The sequence below is a fragment of the Rosa chinensis genome, chromosome 1, assembly GCF_002994745.2.
Source record: "Rosa chinensis cultivar Old Blush chromosome 1, RchiOBHm-V2, whole genome shotgun sequence".
In the NCBI taxonomy this organism is placed as follows: domain Eukaryota; kingdom Viridiplantae; phylum Streptophyta; class Magnoliopsida; order Rosales; family Rosaceae; genus Rosa; species Rosa chinensis.
This window is the reverse complement of record NC_037088.1, coordinates 23,415,440-23,434,793: the sequence shown is the minus strand read 5'-3', so window position 1 is coordinate 23,434,793 and position 19,354 is coordinate 23,415,440. Positions and strand designations below refer to the sequence as shown.

At 36.6% G+C, this 19,354-nt stretch overlaps 1 protein-coding gene across 5 annotated transcripts; it reads right to left on the bottom strand.

Moving 5' to 3' along the window:
- Positions 1 to 2,218: 2,218 nt before the first annotated feature.
- LOC112190171 (membralin-like protein At1g60995) lies at positions 2,219 to 18,064 on the bottom strand. 5 transcript variants are annotated; one of them, XM_040515637.1, is made up of 17 exons: positions 17,909 to 18,063; positions 17,763 to 17,798; positions 16,596 to 16,646; positions 12,884 to 13,077; positions 12,029 to 12,091; positions 11,242 to 11,562; positions 10,538 to 10,619; positions 8,893 to 8,954; positions 8,613 to 8,707; positions 7,843 to 7,922; positions 5,515 to 5,598; positions 4,812 to 4,928; positions 4,428 to 4,513; positions 4,206 to 4,312; positions 3,532 to 3,623; positions 3,369 to 3,445; positions 2,219 to 3,017 (listed from the first exon to the last, which is right to left on the bottom strand). In XM_040515637.1, exons 3-17 carry the CDS (start codon positions 16,633 to 16,635, stop codon positions 2,547 to 2,549), a joined length of 1,971 nt encoding a protein of 656 aa, XP_040371571.1. In that variant the 5' UTR covers positions 16,636 to 16,646; positions 17,763 to 17,798; positions 17,909 to 18,063; the 3' UTR covers positions 2,219 to 2,546. The 5 variants fall into 5 exon arrangements, with proteins under 5 accessions (XP_040371571.1, XP_024185368.1, XP_024185361.1 ...); XM_024329600.2 differs by having other exon boundaries at positions 17,763 to 17,818; positions 17,909 to 18,061; XM_024329593.2 differs by lacking the exon at positions 17,763 to 17,798 and having other exon boundaries at positions 17,909 to 18,064.
- Positions 18,065 to 19,354: the final 1,290 nt, after the last annotated feature.

The window sequence follows — 19,354 nt, the reverse complement described above, 5'->3', positions numbered from 1 at the left end:
GTTTTCTCAATCAATTGTTCTTCTGTGATCGTCTTGCCATAGAAGCGCATCATCCCTGTGATGCGGAGAGCTTCCGAATAAAATTGTATGACTGTATCAAAGTCAGAGAAGAAAAGATCATTCATTCTGCTTCTAAATTCGGAAGGATGGAGTCACGAACATTGCCATAATGTTCATGAAGCGCTTGCCAAAGCTTTATGGCACTATCCTCATTCATGAACTCAAACTGGAGGTCTCTATCCATATGACGCATCATTAGGGCAAGCGCCCTGGAATTGTCAATCTCAGTTTGAGGGTCTAGAGTAGTTCTTTCATAACAAAGCTCTTGGATTGTGTGCAATAGATCACGGGAAATAAGATGGAGCTTAATGTCCTGAGCCCACAATAGGAATCTTTTGCCTGCATAATCCAATGGAACAAAATCGAGTATGTTCGAGTTTGACATCCTGAAAAAGGGTGAAACAAGAACGAATTAGTTTCGGAGCTAAACTTCCACGAGAACTAATAATAATAAGATTTCCGAGCTATGCTACCAAGAAATCAATTTCCGAGAATAATTGGATTAGACCAAACAATGATGTTTTAATATAGTCACAATTAGATGCTTACGGACGCTCTTAGTCTGAGCATTATGAACACTCTTAGTTCATTTATTGTGAATATTCTTAGTTCATATGAACACTCTTAGTTCGTTAAGCGTGACTCCCCACAATTCCGCTTATTAAATACTCAAAACCATGTTCATATATTATAAAATTCTGTAGGAAGTAAAAGGAAATTAAAATACAAGAAAGCAGGAACTTTAATCATAAAAACTTACTTGGTAATTTGAAGCTTTGCTTCACGATTCTTTATACACGCGCGTGTTGATGCAGGCGTGTAGCTAAATTAGGATTGCCTGAATCTGGTCGGAAATTGGCAGTTGGTGGGCTGCCCTTCTCCCTTCCTTTTTTTTTTCTCTTCTTCTTTTCCTCTTTTCTTTCTTTTCTTCTTATGGGCCCACTCCTTCTCCCTCCTTCTACGCGTCTTCTTCTTCTTCCTTCTGTTTTCTGAGTTTTTTTTCTTTTGACAGCAGGAGTTGCTGGTGCGTTGCGGGGCTGCAGATGCAGGGGCAGCAGGGAGGCAGCAGCGTGCACTCAGGCTGGTGTGCAGGTGTGCGTGGGCTGGTGCGCGGACTGGTGCGTGGACTGGTGCAGTAGCAGTAGCACGCTGGTAGTAGCAGGCAGCGACGAGGCTTGTGGGGGACGCTAGGAGAAGGGCTGCAGTGTGTAGTGAGCGCAAGGGTGCGTCTGGGGAGCAGGGCTGTGACGCGGTAAGCTGGTTGGTGCACGGCTAGGACTGCAGGTACTTGCGGTAGGGGTCTGCAGGGAGGCTGCGGTAGGGCTGGGCTGGCAGGTGCGTTGCAGGGACAACAGGGGCTGTGGTTGCGGTTAGGGCTGCAAGTAGGGTTTTCGGCAGCTTTAGGTTTTAGTGTTTTTTTTTTTCTTAAGCTAAGGTTAAAGCTCGTGCTGATAACGTGTTGTAGGAGAATTGTAATTGTGTTTATTCTTGATAATAGGAGCCCTTATATAGGGAGTTACAAGGTACACAAAAGGTAATCCGAATACAATTGAATACCTATAATATTTTCCTATTACAACTCTAAACCCTACTTTGAAGAGGCACACATTATGTTGACATCCTTCAACAGATCCCTAATAAACTTGTTATTGGGGGGGGGGGGGGGGGGGGGGGGAATAATAATCCGGTCACCAGTCCGATAGCCGGATTCGGGATTCTGGCGACCGGTTGCACAATTCCGGTGACTTGTAGCCGGAGTCCGTCACTGGAGTCAGCAGTCGGCCACTGGTCACGGGATTCCGGCAAGGTCTCTGATGACTTCTCTCTCTAAATGACAGAGAAGGAGTGAGCAAAATTGTCTCACAAATAAATAAAAATGAATAAAAAAAAATTTAATTAAGTATTAGGGAAATGATCTCTTAAGAGTGTTTGGGTGTGGGGTTAATTAACTCCAAAATTAGGTAAATGATTATTTTCCCTAAAATTTATGCATCACTCTTCAATATAAGGTAACCCAAGCACTTGACTTATGGGAAAGAATGAAAACCATTGTTGCAAATTAAATTTAGACTGACAAAAACAAATGTTGCATTCTAGGAGAGAACAACAGAAAAATGTATCCCTAAATCAGAACAGAAACAGTTATCAATACCCAAAATTAGCTCAGCGCCTTTGCATGCAGTACTGAACATACAAAGGAAAGGTACCATTCCTATTTGTCAATGTTTACAATTCACTAGTTCTGCCAAAGCAATTACATGTGCCATCCCAGTCGAGGGATCTGTAACAATTCAAGTAAAAACACGACTTGAGATAAATCAACAGGATGTCACATATCCTTTACATATCACTACTTCTATACATATATGTAAATCCCGCATACACTTTTCTTTAATCTACCATACTCTGCTATACTAGTTAAAATACATACATTTAGGTCTACAACTAAAGCAAGGGACGTAGATCTCCCAAGCAATGTCCAAGTACTATCTTCCATCCTGATTTTCTTGCCTGGGAGATTCAGCATAAGCTTGTCCTTGGTCTCGGACATCTCTGAACATAGAAAGAAATGAGTTGAGGCCTTCAGAGGAAGCTCCTCCTAATATCCACAACAAAAGTGAACTGAAAGAATTCATAGTGCTGGGGTTTGGGCCATTCTCTGCTTGATTCAGGTCAGTTTGGCCTGGAACCTGAAGAGGGTTTTGCACTGGGTTCTCATTGCCTGATCGTTCATGAAAGCCAGGAGCTTCAGCTCCATTTGAAGGCACTGCTGGATTGGATCCAGATCTCAGCCCAGGCCCAGAGACTGTGTCAGAATTGACTGGACCAGGATTTCTTGTGTTTAATCTTGTGATATGCAAAGTTGAGGCAAGGAATGTGGAGGAAGTAATGTGGAAATCTGGGTGTTGTTGGAGTTGTGATCTTCGATTTTGAATAAACCTTTGTAGAGTTGGTACCTGCAAGGAAGTGTACCATGAATATAGCATCCATCAACTGTTAATCTATTAAGGTAAAAACAGATCCCTTCACGCTATGACCAGACTCAACTGTGCCAGAAATTATTTTATTTTCTAGCAGCTAGGCAAGGCTGGGAGTTTAAAGAATGAGAATTTGATGGAGGTAGTCTCCTGTACATATATTGAGCAATTATTTTAATAGTATTTCCCATCTTCAAAATGGACTTCTTTTTCGTAGAGGAAACCTTTCCCATGAATTTGTTTCTCTAAAGCAGATGAACCTAATATGTAATATCTTTCCAGATTTGCCCAGACACAAAGAGGAAAAACAAACTAAATAGCAAAGGTTACCTCAAAACGGTTCCAGAAGTATAGAATGAGATGCTGCATAAATGCTGCAGCCGTAGAAAGAGCCAAATAGGAAAAACCTGCAACAGTTTTGAAGGTAGATTTTTCATAACCCAAAAGAAATCATTTCCGTCTAACAGTTAAGTAACAATAACAATGGACATACCATAAGCATAGGAAAAGAAATAGATGTGAAAAACCAGGAAGTAGAGCAGAAAGAAGCGGGGAAAGAACTTCATTGATATGGGCGTGCGAACACTGCAAAAAGCACAAATAAATGAGATGAGCATGGCACACAAACTTGAAATGTGGGAAAAGTAAAGTATGCCCAATGCAGGGAAAATTTAAATGTGAGAACCGTTGCTAAATTCAGATCATATGACAATTAACCAGCTAGTCACATCATCAAAGCAATTGATCCAACTGACTGCAGGGATCACAACCCTGGTTCTATATCAGGTTCACTACTAAAAGGGCCAACTACATCCTTGGTATTAAGTTCATTCAGCAGTGGCTTTCAGGTAATTTGATCTATCTATATTGGTTGCCAGCCAAAACTCCAGAGCCTATAACATTAATAAGTTGAGCAATCAGAACAACGTCTGAACCATTATCTGATTTGTTTCCTTCCTAACTACGGCCTGACTAAACAACAAAAGAAAAAAAAATACAAACATATAAGATGATTCACCACAACATGGACTCCAATTTAGCCACCTTCATAAAATAAAATTAAAGAATAAGAGAGGCAGTGACTATTGAGTGAAGGATTTTAAAATGCAATCTTCCCATATCAAATGATGCTATATATTATATGTATAATAAGAGAGAGATAGAGACCTGATCAGGGTAAATAGTTCACTCAACCAGACAAGAATTAGGACCATGAAAGCCAATAGTTGATCATCGTAAAACTCGAACAGAAAAAACAATATGCCAATCATAATCTGCAGAACCCAAGATCATGTTATTTGAAAGTGAAGCATATGTCAAAAACAAGCATTAAGTGCACACACACACATTCTATTATGGTAAAGGCAAACCAAAAGGATGTATACTCACCGGGACAAAGACAAGTGATTCAATTACATGCACAAAAATCAACTGAAATGTTGGAAGCTGATGACGAGCATGGTGTTGAAGCTGCACTGGAATAATTTGACAAATGTAAACACCAAATTATAGAGGCAGGATAGGAGAATGAATAACACAAATAATTATGCGGTCTTCTCACTTCATAGTCAAGGATATACTCATCATTCCAGGAAAACAGTTAATTAATATTGTTTTGGATCAACCGGACAAAAAAAAAAAATTCACAGTTCCACAAGGAACTTATACTACTACTGATTAGTGAAAATACATGTAAGTCAATAATGCATTGTTTCATGCGCTTAAGACGGAAGAAGGAAATAAGTGGAAATAGCACAATACAATAAAACAAACCTGTAAACTTCAGCATCCTAGTCTGCGTCTCTCTCAAAGTAAATGACACAGACATAGTGGTTGTAAAGAACACAAATAGAGACATCATAAGAACGCCACACTTTGTCACGAGGTAGTCTGATGGAAGCCAAACAAAACATCACAATATATTAGAATAAGACTTTATGGCCCCTTCTCATATAATTAATCAATAGTTACCCAAAGGTCAAAATTTTATGTTCAGTCCAAAATATTTTGCTTCGATACCGTTGTTGATTGATTGTTTATGCTGACTTTCTCCAGAACAATTTATAGTATTGTTACTTTTGTGGGGTACATTTAGGTTTAAAATATCACCTCAATCTGATAAATCCAAATATTTGGTTTTTGACAATCCATGGATATCAGATATATGATGGACATCAGTGCAATACGAGGTGACATTAGAAAAGTATTAGGCCTAACCTCAATCAGGTTGAGGTTTTTTACAGATAATGTAATTAATTCATTGGAATAGACAATCAATAAACAAAAAGTATTTCTTCAAAAAAATATATAAAAATATTTAAAAAATAAAATAAAAAAGAAGGGTCTCCTGACCATACAGCTTTTGGTAAAAAAAAATATGAGGGACCTCATGCTACTCTCAGTATCAGGTGTGCACTGAAATACATGCATGACGTTGCAGAAGTAAATATTTAAACCTCATTGCTTGAGAACAAACCTCCAAATCTTGCCGGACCCTCTGGCGGTTCATGTGCATAACTAAGATTAAAGAACTCCTTGGTTTGAAAATTATAAAGATAACCTGCAATAGGATTCCATAATCATGAATAAAAATCAAACTCTGGAGAAAATATAATTAACTAAGCCAAACTCAAAATTACAGATTCTGCGAGGGCCTATGAAGCAAGGTTCTTCATAAGAAGTACATTAAAGATGTTCCTCTTCTGCACCCTCAATACTCATAGTCCTTCTGGTAGCTCTAGTACTTGGAGAGGTGTTGTGTCGGGTTTTCAACTTTTCAAAAAAGGATTATTTTGGAGGATTGGGAGTGGTACTACTATTAATTTCTGGACTGATGCTTGGTTGCCTATTGGACCTTTAATCAATGTTGTTTCTGTTCCTCCCAATGTTGATATTAATTTGAAAGTTTGCAACTTTTGGGAAGATAATGATTGGAATCTAAATTTGCTTCGATCTTATTTTGATGAAGACATTATTAAAATGATTATGCATATTCCTGTTGGTTTTTATGGAAGTGGCCCTGACAGAATTATATGGGGTGAGACTTCTAATGGATGTTTTTCTGTGAAATCAGCTTACTTGGCCTTGATTAAGGAAGAAACTTATGATGCGTTTCCCTGGTACTTTATTTGGAAACTCCCTATTCCTCCTAAACTAAAGACGTTTATGTGGTTATTATGTCATGGCAGAATTCTCACTAATGTTGAAAGAGTCAAAAGAAGGATTGCTATCGATCCTTCTTGCCCTATTTGTCATGAACATCCTGAAACTCCTGTTCACATGCTTAGAGATTGTCCATCTGCTAAGAATGTTTGGAATGGTGTTCTCTGCCTAGATACTATTGCAAGGACTATGCAGTTAGGATGGCATGAATGGTTGGCTGCTAATACTCACTGCAATAGACCTTGCTATGATGAGTTGATGTGGTGTAGTGTATTTGCTTATACATGCTGGTACATATGGAAATGGCGCAACATGGCAGTTTTTGATGGTAACTACTACCCTCCCTCAGTTTCTAGCAAAATCATTTTAGATTCAGCTAATGATTGGAAGAATGCTAATGTTAGTTCTACTGCCAGTCGTAGAAAATCTACTATATTGTTATCTTGGTCTAAACCTCCTGACCACTACTTTAAACTTAATGTTGATGGAGCTAGAGGACAAAATGGACATATTGGCGCAGGAGTTTTGAGGGATCACAATGGTACTTGGATTTCTGGCTTTTCTGCTAGTCTTGGTATTGGATCTGTTTTACAAGCAGAGGCTTGGGGGCTCTTACTTGGTCTCCAATTGGCTAGAAAAATCATTGCCAGCATCTTATTGTTGAATGTGACTCTGAGGTGTTAGTGAATCTAATCAACAATGGGGTTAATGACCTGCATCCTCTTAGGTCAGTTCTGTGCAGCTGTCATTTTTTGCAGGAACAGTTCTTGAGTTGTGACATTCGACATGTTTATCAGGAAATAAACTTGGTTGCGGATTTGCTTTCTAAAGATGGTGTTGGGGCTGATCTTGGAGTGCATTTCATGGAGCAACCTCCTCCGCAAGTTATCAATGTCTTGCTTGGTGATTTGTGTGCAAGTCCTAGATCTAGGACTGTAATTTGTGATCTTTAGTTGTTGTTTTCCTGGGCCTTTTGGCCCCCATCTATCCAAAAAAAAAAAATTACAGATTCTGCAAATACCATGCAGGATGAAACTGATGCGATAACCATACAATTCCTGAAATTATTTTTCACACATCCCAAATCTCAATCTAAATGTCAATCTACACACCTTTTTGTATGTCTTTATTGTATAAATAGTCCATATTAGCCTAAATGCTAACAGTGAAATTAAGAGCATTATGGACAATTTATATAATAAAGACAAACAAAATGTGTTTTGTTAATGTTTGGTTTGCTACAGTACTACAATTATCAATAATTTTCAGATAAAATACAGCTTACAAGATAGGTTGTTTTGTCTAAGATACACATTAAGAAGCATCATCCATAAGTTTTATTTATTAACATTAGAATTTCAAAATAAGAATAATAGACCAGTTTCTATTCGGAGATGGCTTGAGTAAGGTCAACTGAATTCTTTAATATTCCCTTTTTTCTTTTATAATCCTCTATGGGTTGTGACTTTGACAGCTAACCCCCTGTATTTTATTTACAATCCTACAAGGTTCATGTCTTACTTTTCTGATCTGATGCACCACATAACTTGCCCCAATTCAAATCCTCTCCTCCAAATGTTCTCACTTTGTTAAAGAATGGAACATATAGAAAAATAAAAGGAGATAAAAATATGGTTATTACCTTGACCAGGAGAACTCAGTAAACTGTTTATCAAAATAGTATCGTACCCAACAAATCTGTTAATCAGTAGCTGCTGCCACCTGGTAATTATAAATAAGTACACAAAACAATCAAAACACAGATAGTATACCACTCTCCTATATGAACTACAGAACAGTATATGACATATTTAACCTACTATTACTTATATTTATCACTCAGATGTTCTTATTTTATGAGAAAAATAATGAAAAGAATGATTAGTTTACTGGTTACTTGGTTAGTAACTTAGTTTATATGATTAATACATGTGCCCTCCTATGCATTATTCAAACAAATTTAGAGAAGAAAAACAGAAAAAAAATATATATATATGTTTATATGATTAATACATGTGCCCTCCTATGCATTATTCAAACAAATTTAGAGAAGAAAAACAGAAAAAAAAAAAATATATATATATATATATTTAATTAAACTACAACTGATTACAGAAAGTAATACTTGTGCATATGACATTAGATGTTTAATTCTCAAGGATACAGCAAAACACACCACAAGGTGATTGCAAAAAGATTGAGAAGTGAGCAGAATGAACACTCCCAGTTTACATGCTACAAGCACTTGGGTTAAATAAATTTGATCCATGAAAAATGGATGTGAATTTTAACTATGCACTAATACTTAATACATGAACAATAAAATTTTGTTACTATTTTAGTCAAAATTTTCAGTTACCAAACCAAAAAGACACCAGCAAACCATGATATATAGTTCTGCCCGGAGATTACCTGTTTCCGAAACAGGAATGTCGAGCTGATATGCTTATGTTTACAGTACGAATATTATGCTGAGCTCTTGCACTTTCAGGCAGTAAGAAATAACCCTGAGGTAATAGAAATATCAGAACATCTGATTAAATAACTAAACAAAATGAAAGAAAACAGGCTCAGGTACAATGGGCAGTAGTATCATTTATTGATAAGCTTCAGTAATCAAATTTTATGCAGTCTAACTTGTAGAAAACTCAAGACACAAAAATGGAAGTAAAATAACAGGGTCATAAATTACCTTTTCCACAGTGTATAAGTAAGTTGGTTCAAAAGTTTTGCTTCTGTTCTCAAGCCACTGCACTGAGACATATTCAAACAAATTATCATTAAGTGTCTAGAAAACTTATAACAGTACAAAGCTGTGGTTAAGTGTCCCTAGGATACATTACAATAGCCCGACAATTTCTCAACAAACAACCAGCAAAAAAATTAAAAAATAAAAACACAAACAAACAACATAGGTAAAACTAATACAGCCTCTATTCCGGAAAACAAAAAAATTGTGGTAATTCCCAAACCCTGGAGAAACTGAACCCAAAGTAATGTCCAAAATTTAACTCTAGCTCATAGAAATTCAACCACCTCTCGAATGTAATTTTCAAAAATCATTCAAGTAAACGACGAAAAAAAATCGCTAACACTCCTTAGTTCCATTTGGCTTTTCTCTTCCAAAAGCCTTCAGTTTCTCAAAATGAAAAATTAAAGCAGATGGAACTTCCCAACTCAATCTCACTTCCTCCAACAACCCCAACCACATTATTGCAAAGGGACAATGAAGAATTAAGTTATCTACATCCTCCTCTCTTCTATTACCATTTGGGATAGAGACAACATTAGGTCCTTTCCTTTCAAGTACCTGGCAATTATCAACCCTCAGGGGCAATTATCCAATAAGAAAAAAAGCAGATGTAGTGTCACATAACTCCGTCAAGCAAGAAAGTTCCAATGACACTCCAATCTACTTCCGCTTTGAAGAATAGAATTAACACTCCACAAGAGCAATGTGACAAGTGAGTTCCTTTACTTCAAAATTTATAAGTTCTCCGTAGACCAAAATCAGAACATATTGATGAAAAGAATTCACTTACTCCAACAGTATCAAAGACCACCCTCCACACCCTAAGACTTGGGTATCTCAATACAATCAAAAACTGATTCTACAATAAAACAAATCCAGTGCAATCCTATCACATAAATTTGATAGTTTCAAATCCAGTCATTAAATATATAAAGTTCAGTAACTTAAAACCTAGGTCAGCAATCATTTCCCTCTTTCATTTGTTTTTTCTTTTTTGAATGAGCAATTATAACCATGATAGGATTTCATGTCAAATATACCAAAGCAAAAATGGATAAGCATCAATGCCTATTTCAAAGTTAAAATACATAATAAACAGACCAATCAATACAAAACCCTCACCCAACCAAGATAACTAAAAGAAGCCCCCACCCAAACCCCATAAGACCTTTACGCTAAGAAAACGATAATTATAAAAAGGCAGGCATGGAACTAGTTCTGTACCAAACAAAAGACAACTTATATTGCTCATCATTAAAATTTCTTCTGTTCCTCTCCCTAAAGAATGAAAGAAGAAAATCCAAGAATTAAATTTAGTCTCATTTGCAAATACCAACCAAAGAAAAGTGAAGAAAAAGAAGGCTATACCCTAAGACATTAGTTCCAACCACAATAAGTATGTATTTGCTTGAAAAGATGATGATGTTCTTTTTTTTTTTTTTTACCATCAGAAAGGAGACCAAACTAAGAAAAATGCAAGCTAAAGTTGTTGAAGTGTTTCTCAATCATTAAGCAACAAGAGGCTGATGCTCCAAGTCTATAACACGATGACAAGCCATGGATAACCAAAAGGATAGTGCATAACCTGCATACGAGTTAAGCCTGTCCAATCGAAGTATATGCAGCCACTTTGGAATATCAAGATCCAAATGTATGCCTGCAATGTTCTGCAATTCAAAATAAAAAGAAAACAGAAAAAGAGAATTTATAACTACCATATAAGAAACAATAAGCATTTTTATAATGAATCCATTCAAAAGGTGTGAATCTGGTAAAAATAAAAGAGCATACCCAGGAAAATAAAGCAGCAACTAGTTTAATATAAACAGAGTCAAGATAATAGATATCAAAATTCGTATTGCTTATAAGGCAATGACTGACTGAAAACTTAATCCTAATTCCACAAGTTCAACGATAATTCATGGTCAATATGGTGGCTGATACGCTGGCAAACATAAGATAACCAGTCCATCAAAAATGTATATGTTTTAAAAGATTTTCCCCTCTACTTCCATCCTCCTTGGATTTGATCAATCTTTCTATAAGATCTAATCCAGTTTATAATGTTATTTTTGTGTTAACAAAAAACGTTAAGATTAGAGTAAGGCACTCAGAAGAAGGTTCATATAGCCACATATGACATGGACATCAAATTGAATCAGGAATATTTTTTGATGTGGAAAGATGGAACCAAAGGAAAAGACAATTGAAGAAAGCAGGGTCAATAATTATCATTTTTTCACCGTGTATAATATAGTTGTTAGTTTTCGTGTGCCTCAACCTACTCACCCACAAACTTCCAACAATATGTGTTCCATGCTTCCAAAGGAATGATAGACGCCTGTGCCACTTGTTGCTAAAATGAAAGAGTGCTGCTTTGAATGTCTCTTTTGCAGATAAAGGAAAACTACTACGTGACTCCTCTATTTCAGTTTTCATAACCGCATCATCAACATTTGGCATACAGCTATCTGCCTGATGATCCAGAATCTCATCCCCATTTACATTGGCAAATTCTAATTCATCCACCACAAATTTCGTCTCGGGGACATCATTTATCCCATTGGTGAATTCTGACTCATTCTGCGACCACAAGCCTGCACTGGAAATCTAAACAAGATTATAAGCGTTAGTGTTTTAGAAATAACAGGAACAACAGAAGAAACCACAAACCCCCCCCCCCCCCCCCCCCCCCCAAACACACACACACACAAAAAAATTACATAAAACAAATGAGCAGAGCTCTAAAATTATCAAATAGATTAAAAAATCAATATTATCAAACTATTTAGTAGAGCAATATATCACCAAAACAACATCGTTCCTCTGTTGCATTGTATTCACAAACTAATTACCCAGTTGGAGATAATTCAATTTCAGAAAATGCAGTTGCATTCTAAAAATTTCAGAAACCTCATCCTTTCTAGAATTTTTTTTTTTTTTTTTTTTAACAAAGCTTATCTTTTTTAGTTATTAATTTAGAAAATGGAAGCATAATTATTAAAATTGAAAAGAAGCTCTGTAACAGAGACAAAAATGCAACAAAAAATTTTCAGAGATAGAAGACAAGATATACCTTAACATGAATAATTTCTGCGTCTGCTGTTTCAACTCCAGGAAGCTCACTTGAACAGCCAGGCTTTAAGTGCAGCAAGGGAATCAGAGTTAATTCAAGGGCTCACACCATATTAAGGAGGGAAGCATACAAAACCCAAAATTGCAAATAAATATATGGACCATGCCTTACGAACCAATTATCTAACAAAAATGCCTTAATACATAATAATCATGTGAAGTTGGAAAAGGGGGAAGCAAAGATCTTTGATGATGACAAATATATCCACAGTAAAAGCATGAAAATAACTAGATCAAGGGAGAGGGTTTAGGTGGAATCCTGATTAGGAAAGATTCAATTTAACTTCACACTCATATCCCGGCACCATGATATTAGAATTCAAGTTCTGGTATTGAATATTGCATGACATGTTTGAACTCATACACCTACCCTGTAACATCAAGAATGCCTAAAAGAAAATTAGCCACACAACTGATCGTGGAACCAACTATTATGAGCTCACCCATGATATGCGTACAAGTAGATGGGATATTTGCAAAATTTAGACACACACTGTTGAATAAACTGTGAATTAAGTTCATTTTGCCGTAGGGTTGAACCACAAAATTCAACAACCTGTCATATGTCATGACATGTATCAAATTTTGTAGAACTCACAGCTTTTCTAAACTTGCAATTTACTTGTGACTTTAACAAAAGACATTCAGAAGCGGCGGCATTACAAATTGATAATGGTTTCTCAAGAAATCACAAGTGATCAAAACCCTAACTCTTTCTAACACAATTTGATATGCAATAGCTCTCAAAATTAAAGTGCAGGAAGCAGAAAGTAGGGAAAGAAAGAGAGAGAGAGACCTGCTGAACGTAATTGGCATGCATAACAACGAGAATACAGAAGAGAGTGATCGCGATGAAAAGGTAGATATACTCCAAAGCAGCTCTCACTTTTGGCGTCAGGATCTGAGAGAAGCGCTCTTGTACGCGTATGAATGTCTGCTCCGGATCCATGTCGTCCTCTCTCTTCTTCTCCTGCTGCTCTCTATCTATATCTATATAGATGACGATGATGATGACAAAACATAGTATTAGGAGAGACGATATGATTACGCCAGCGTTGTTGAATGGGGTTTAGCTTTCTGACTACTGTCACACTAACAATCAAACTATACTCATTCATACTTAAAATTTCAGAAAGATTGAATATCATGAATGCAGTATGCGTACCATTTTAGAGATATTTCTAGGTTGGGATCCAGCCTTTGAATGAAGCCTTTCCAAGAATAATCCGATTAATAAAACTCCATAAGTAGAAAGTCTACTATTTAAGTGAGTTGTGGAACTATGGTCTTGGTTTTAATGATGAAAGCATCAGAAATGGGTGTTGTATAGAGACGCTGGGGCAAGAAGGGAATCATTTTGACAAAACCTTTTTGGTTTTGGCAAAGGACGAATGCCAAACTGCCTTGCAGTTGCAGCGTGGTTGGCTGTAATTTTGGTGCTCTGGATGCATGAAATAGAAAGATCTTTGAAGCCTATTTATGTACAGGGTGCGTTCACTGAGCTTCAGTTTCTAGGGATTTAAAGTCTTTTTTCAGACAAGCTATAGTCTTTAAATCCCCTGAAACTCAGAGTGGTAACTATTGTTTTGGTAAAATCTGTGCAGTTACTTTCTCCAAGCAAGGTCACTTCACAAATCTTTCTCAATCCTGCATTTCTGGCATTTCTACTTTCACAGACTCCCAAACCCCACATTAAAACCCTCTCTGAAAATTTCCCAAAACTAATAAGCGTGCACGTAATTTTTACCCATCACTGTTCCTATTACAATCCCAAAAACCTGTCTTTCAGTTATTAATTAATGCTTTCTATGCTTTCTTAAGCAACCCCAGGTCCCCAGCTGTGAAGTTGCAACTACTACCAGGCTTTCAATTTTCATGTATAATTTGTCTTTTTTTTTTTGAGAAGAAACAGCTTTTTATTAAAAAAGCAAAAATCGAGATACAGGGAGGCGGACAAGGAGTCCACTTTAATATCACTAAAGAGGGCAGCTAGGGCTATAGGCCTAGCATCTCGTCTAATAATACTAATCAAGGCCTAGGGGCTTATACTACAGCTGCTAGCCAGTTAAGTATAATGGAAGAGAGATTATAATCCTTGAATTCCTTAGAAATAGAAACCCATAAGGATGCCCAGAACTTGACTCTCTCCCACAGGTCTTCCTTCTCCACCCCTCCATAGTTTTCAAATAATCTTTTATTTCTTTCCATCTAGACCAACCAAACTACAGCTAACACCCCACAACCCCAAAGGGTTCTGGCCTTTTTACCTTTACCAAACGCTATGGGGTTTTCTCTTAGCAAGTCACTTCTCTCTAATGGAGTTGTCTAGTCCACTCTTGCCTCCCTAAATAATTTTTTCCATAAGAAATTAGCCACTTCACAATGCACGAAGACATGATCAGCACTTTCCCCTTGAGCTTTGCATAAAATGCACCAGTGAGGAGAAAAACAACTTCTTGGTCTTCTCCTTTGAAGAACATCACATGTATTCATCTTCCCCAGTACCACAAGCCATCCCAAAATCTTCACCTTAGTAGGGACCTTGACCTTCCAAATAAACTTTGCAGGAGCGAAAATTGGATCTGATCCACCACTAATTAAGAAGCTATGGAAAGATTTGCAAGAGAATTTCCCATTAGGCTCAAGCTTCCACCTCCTTTCATCTAGTTTGGACTCCACTAATCGGACATTTTCTAGCTTAACCATCAGCGAGGCAAACTCCTCAATCTCTTGATCATTTAAGTTTCTTCTGAACCCAAAGTCCCAGCTCATCGGAAAAATGAAGGGATAGCTAACCTTTCCACTGAATAGTTGGTGTGTCTTGATAGTCTGAACAACCTTGGAAAGTAGAATTTTACGGGTTGATCCACTAGCCAAGAGTCTTCCCAGAACCTCACTCTTTTGCCATTGCCTACAATTAGTTTATGACAGAGAGAATATTGGCTTATTCCTGCTGAAATATCCTTCCAAGGACTTCTACTTGATCCACCCAAAATTGGCTCTGTGTCCCACCCATTCACATCATATCCATATTTGCTCCTTATTACAGCATGCCATAAGGGGAATCTCCAAAGCCATTTCCTTAGGAAAGACTTATTTTTTGCTAGTAGATTCCCGATTCCCAGCCCTCCTCTTTCCTTGCTTTTCGACACTATCTCCCAACGAACTAGATGGTTCTTCTTACCCTCTCCGACTCCATCCCAGAAAAAAAATTTCAGAAGAGATTATAATCTCTTTGCCACTCCCACCGGAATTTGGAATAGAGATAAATAGTATGTTGGGAGGCTGCTTAGAACTGCTTAAATCAATGTCAGCCTACCGCCTCTCGACAAAAATGTTTTTTCCAACCCTTCAATCTCTTCTCAATTTTCTCTACAACTGGGTTCCAAAATGAAGCTTGCTTTGGGTTACCACCTAAGGGAAGGCCCAGGTATTTCATAGGCCAAACTCCAATCTCACAGCCTTGTACATCAGCCATCCTTTCTAATCTCCCAGCCTCAGTATTTATTCCAACTACGGAGCATTTTGATTTATTGATTTTCAGCCCTGAAAACAAACAGAAACTTTCTAGGACCATGTTTAAATTATTCCAATTCTGGTCATCATCCTTCAAAAAGAAAATTGTTTCATCAGTGAATTGCAGATGAGTGATTTCAACCTCTTCCCTCCCGACTACCAGGCCTTCAATTAGTCTACAATCTCTTGCTCTCTCCATAAGTCTATCCATGTATAATTTGTCTTATGCTAGTGGTACTCAGCATTTATGCAGCTAACAATAATTGAAAAATAAGTTTCAGAGAGAAATTATGATGAACATTATGCGATGGCATCCTGTGAGTTTTGGTCCAAACCCAATACTATTGCCAGCCTAAGTTTTACACTTTTTTTTGGAGTGTTGAAATCCTGCAGTGAGAGTTTTAGATTCGTTACTATGTACTTAAAGTTCTTGCTGTGTATCATAACTATATCAGACTCTAGACCTGTGAGTATGCTTTCTTTTCAGCTGAAATCATAGTAATGTGTTCATATTTGATAACAGAGAAGCTTTACATATTCATACTGGTAACTTTGGAGCCCTTCTACCTGTTGTATATTTTTAGCAGCACCTTTTCTGCTATCACATCAGTGGAATTCAATATAAACCAACCATTTGACATTAGTACAGAAATCAAAGTTCCGCGAGTAGATCACTCTTCAAAAAGTCCATTAGTCTATTTTCCTTAACCTATGTATAATTATGCAATCCTACAAATCCCAAATAGCCAAAAAAAAAAAACAATGAATAAGACTAAGGAGCCCAGGTAGTTCAAAACTCAAAACAAAGCAACAGTAACAACAAAAGAAGCCTTTTTCTTTTTTGGGTGAGAACTGAAGAGGCCAAATAAAGCAGCAGTGAAAATCATGGATGAATCACAAAGTTAGCTTCTATATCATAATTATAACCCAAAAAATGTAAAGACATTAGCTTTATATCAAAATTAGCTTGAGCAAGTTTTAAAAGTATGTACCTGAAACAACCCAATTCAAACAAAGCAGCAGCAGCAGCATAAACCATAATCCTGCAAAACAACCCAATTCAGCACTCAACAATATTCAAAGTGAGAAATTCAAAAGTACATTGAATGTCAAAGAAAGCAAGAAAGATGGGCAAGTTATAAGCAACCCTTGTTTCCAGTCCAAACCTCTCTCACTGAGAGTGTCAAACAACTTGATTTTAAGAGGATAGCCCTTACATCCACATATCAACACTGAAAAAATCCCAAACCCGGGAAATCGATCATTTCGAAGAACCACCACAACTATTCAAACTACTTGATCGATCATCAAGAAATTAACAAAAAGACGAAATTTCTGTATTGATTTCACATGTTTTTGCCTCATTTTATTTATATTGGCTCGTGTCATAGTCTAAAAATGAAATGTAAGACATTCATGAAAGAAAACTCTTACTGTTTTATTTCAATTTTATTTCCTTATGCTTCATATTAATGCAATACCCAGAAGCATATGGTTAAGGATTCACTAATTGAGATCATGAAGTTTCATATGCAATGGAGGTTGCCTACGGCCTAGTTACAGCCTATACTATATCTCCATGGTCATCTCTGCACAAAACTCCAAGAAATATAACATTATAGAAATGAGACGAAGAGGCACTTTCAAATGGTCGTGGGTTTAGTATGAGAACCTGTCATTTCCTATATACCTTCAGAAACTGGAAGATAACATCTCAAATTCTCAATTCTAAGTCACCTATGAAGACTAATATGGATTACTCAATCTCTAGTGAGTTTTTCTTAAAGATGTACCTTAATTACTCTCTATGTCCAGCCATAATATGGATTCGTCATATTATGTCTGGAGACGAAGAGGAGAGTTAATAACATACTAAAGATGATTAAAGAAGAAAGAAGGAAACGGCAAAAACCAATCACAAAACAGCAATCATGTCCTTCAAAACATGATAAATACTTGAGACTGACAAAATCACTTGTACCCGCCACCCAAAATTTCCCCTTCTTCTCGAAATCAAAACCCAAAATTCTCAAACAACAAAAAAATCACAACTCTACCTTGTAGTTTTTTCAATCAACCGTCCAGAATCCAAACAAAACATCAAAACCCATATCAGTCAAAAGCCAAAGTTTTGAAATCACCCAAAATCAGAGCCTCACCTTGAACCTTTTCGAATCGATCACTCAAATCCCAAACTCGAGCACAAACAATACCGCTAAAAAATCAAAACCCATATCAATTCAAAGGCAACCACAACCAAAAACCCAATGAAAACCCAAAAACATAGAAATCAATACAACAATACCTTCAATTCGAAACCTTTCGAAATCGACAGAAAAGATGACCCAGTATTTATCCAAACAGAACTTCTTCTCCTCTTCTTTCGATTCCAACAACGCACTAGTTTCTATAACCCGCGCCTGCTCCTCTCTTTCCTATTCCAAAACGACACACTCATCTTTGACCCAAAACCAACAGACTCTTAGTGTGGAAGGATGGCAGACTGTAATTCAGAAAAACAAAAAGGGCAAAACCGTAAGCCCACTTCGACCATAGATGAACAGTCGTTGTGAACACTTTAGATGTATGTATAATTTTTTGGGATAATGACCACTTACTTATAAAATACCAAAATACACCTCATACACTCCAATAACTTATTTTTAACCTCATTCACACAAACGTTTTCTCTTTTTCTCCCAACTATTCTTTTCACTTAATATTTATACCACTAGTACCCATCTCTCTCTCTCTCTCTCTCTTGCTTTTACTATTAATTTGTTTCCTTTTTTTTTCCTTTTGATGAAATGTGGTAGGCTCATCTTGAATTTATTTGTTTACATTATAATTGCAGCTATACTTCATCCTCTATATTCAAAGGCAAACAATTAAATTTTACTATTCATAATTTCAATCGTTGACAAACTTGAGATAATTGCTATTTGCAATATTACGAGCAAAGAATTGAAAAAGGAAAGAGAAAAGTTGAGAAAATTGAAAGACTTTAGGGAAAGTCTTAAAAGATAAACTCCCGACTACTGGGATATCATCTTTAGAATTTAAACAAGAATCTATAAAGTTGGGCAGAATATTGAAAATCTCTTATATACTCAGAAAAAAGAACAAAAACCTCTTGATTATTTGAGCATTTGTTAGATCTGCAAATCATTGGTATCAGAGCTTGCAAAGAGCTCAAAAAGGGAATCCCCAATGGGGACAATCTCAGAATTACTAATAGAGAAGTTGAATTCTCTACTAAAATCCTCTGATGAGAAATATCAGAGTCCGATACAAGAAGTATCTAGATGTCAAAATCATCTAGAAAAAGTACCAGATATAATCGCCCAATTAGAAAAATTGGAGCAAAAAATAGATTGTATCAAAGAACTTCCAAAAACGGAAGAAGAAAGGCTAACAACTGTTAGTAGAAAAATCAATGAACGGCAAAAAAACGCTGGATTCTATAAAGAATATACTGAAGGACAAGAAAGTGCCTCCAGTAAAAACAAAGAAAACTAATGGATTCAAACCATTAGAAAAACCAGATAAAAGTCCAGTTCCAAACATGATTTTTCTGGAACCTTCTACTAGTATTCAGTATGAAAAACCGAAACAATCAGAAACAAGAGATGCCAAGATGATGAGCATCTTCGGAAAAAAGAAAGGAGTACAACTCCTAAATGCTAAAGAATTCGAATACAATGAAATTGAACATGAGGTAAAAAACTCCTCAATTCCAAAGTTTCTGCTA

Coding starts and splice junctions, on each gene's coding strand:
- LOC112190171 (XM_024329593.2), bottom strand. CDS start 16,635: ATGCTGCTGCTGCTGCTTTGTTTGAATTGGGTTGTTTCAG. Junction 4,929..5,514: donor GGGTCCGGCAAGATTTGGAG/GTTTGTTCTCAA, acceptor GGCTTCCATCAG/ACTACCTCGTGACAAAGTGT. Junction 4,313..4,427: donor AATCACTTGTCTTTGTCCCG/GTGAGTATACAT, acceptor TGGGTTCTGCAG/ATTATGATTGGCATATTGTT.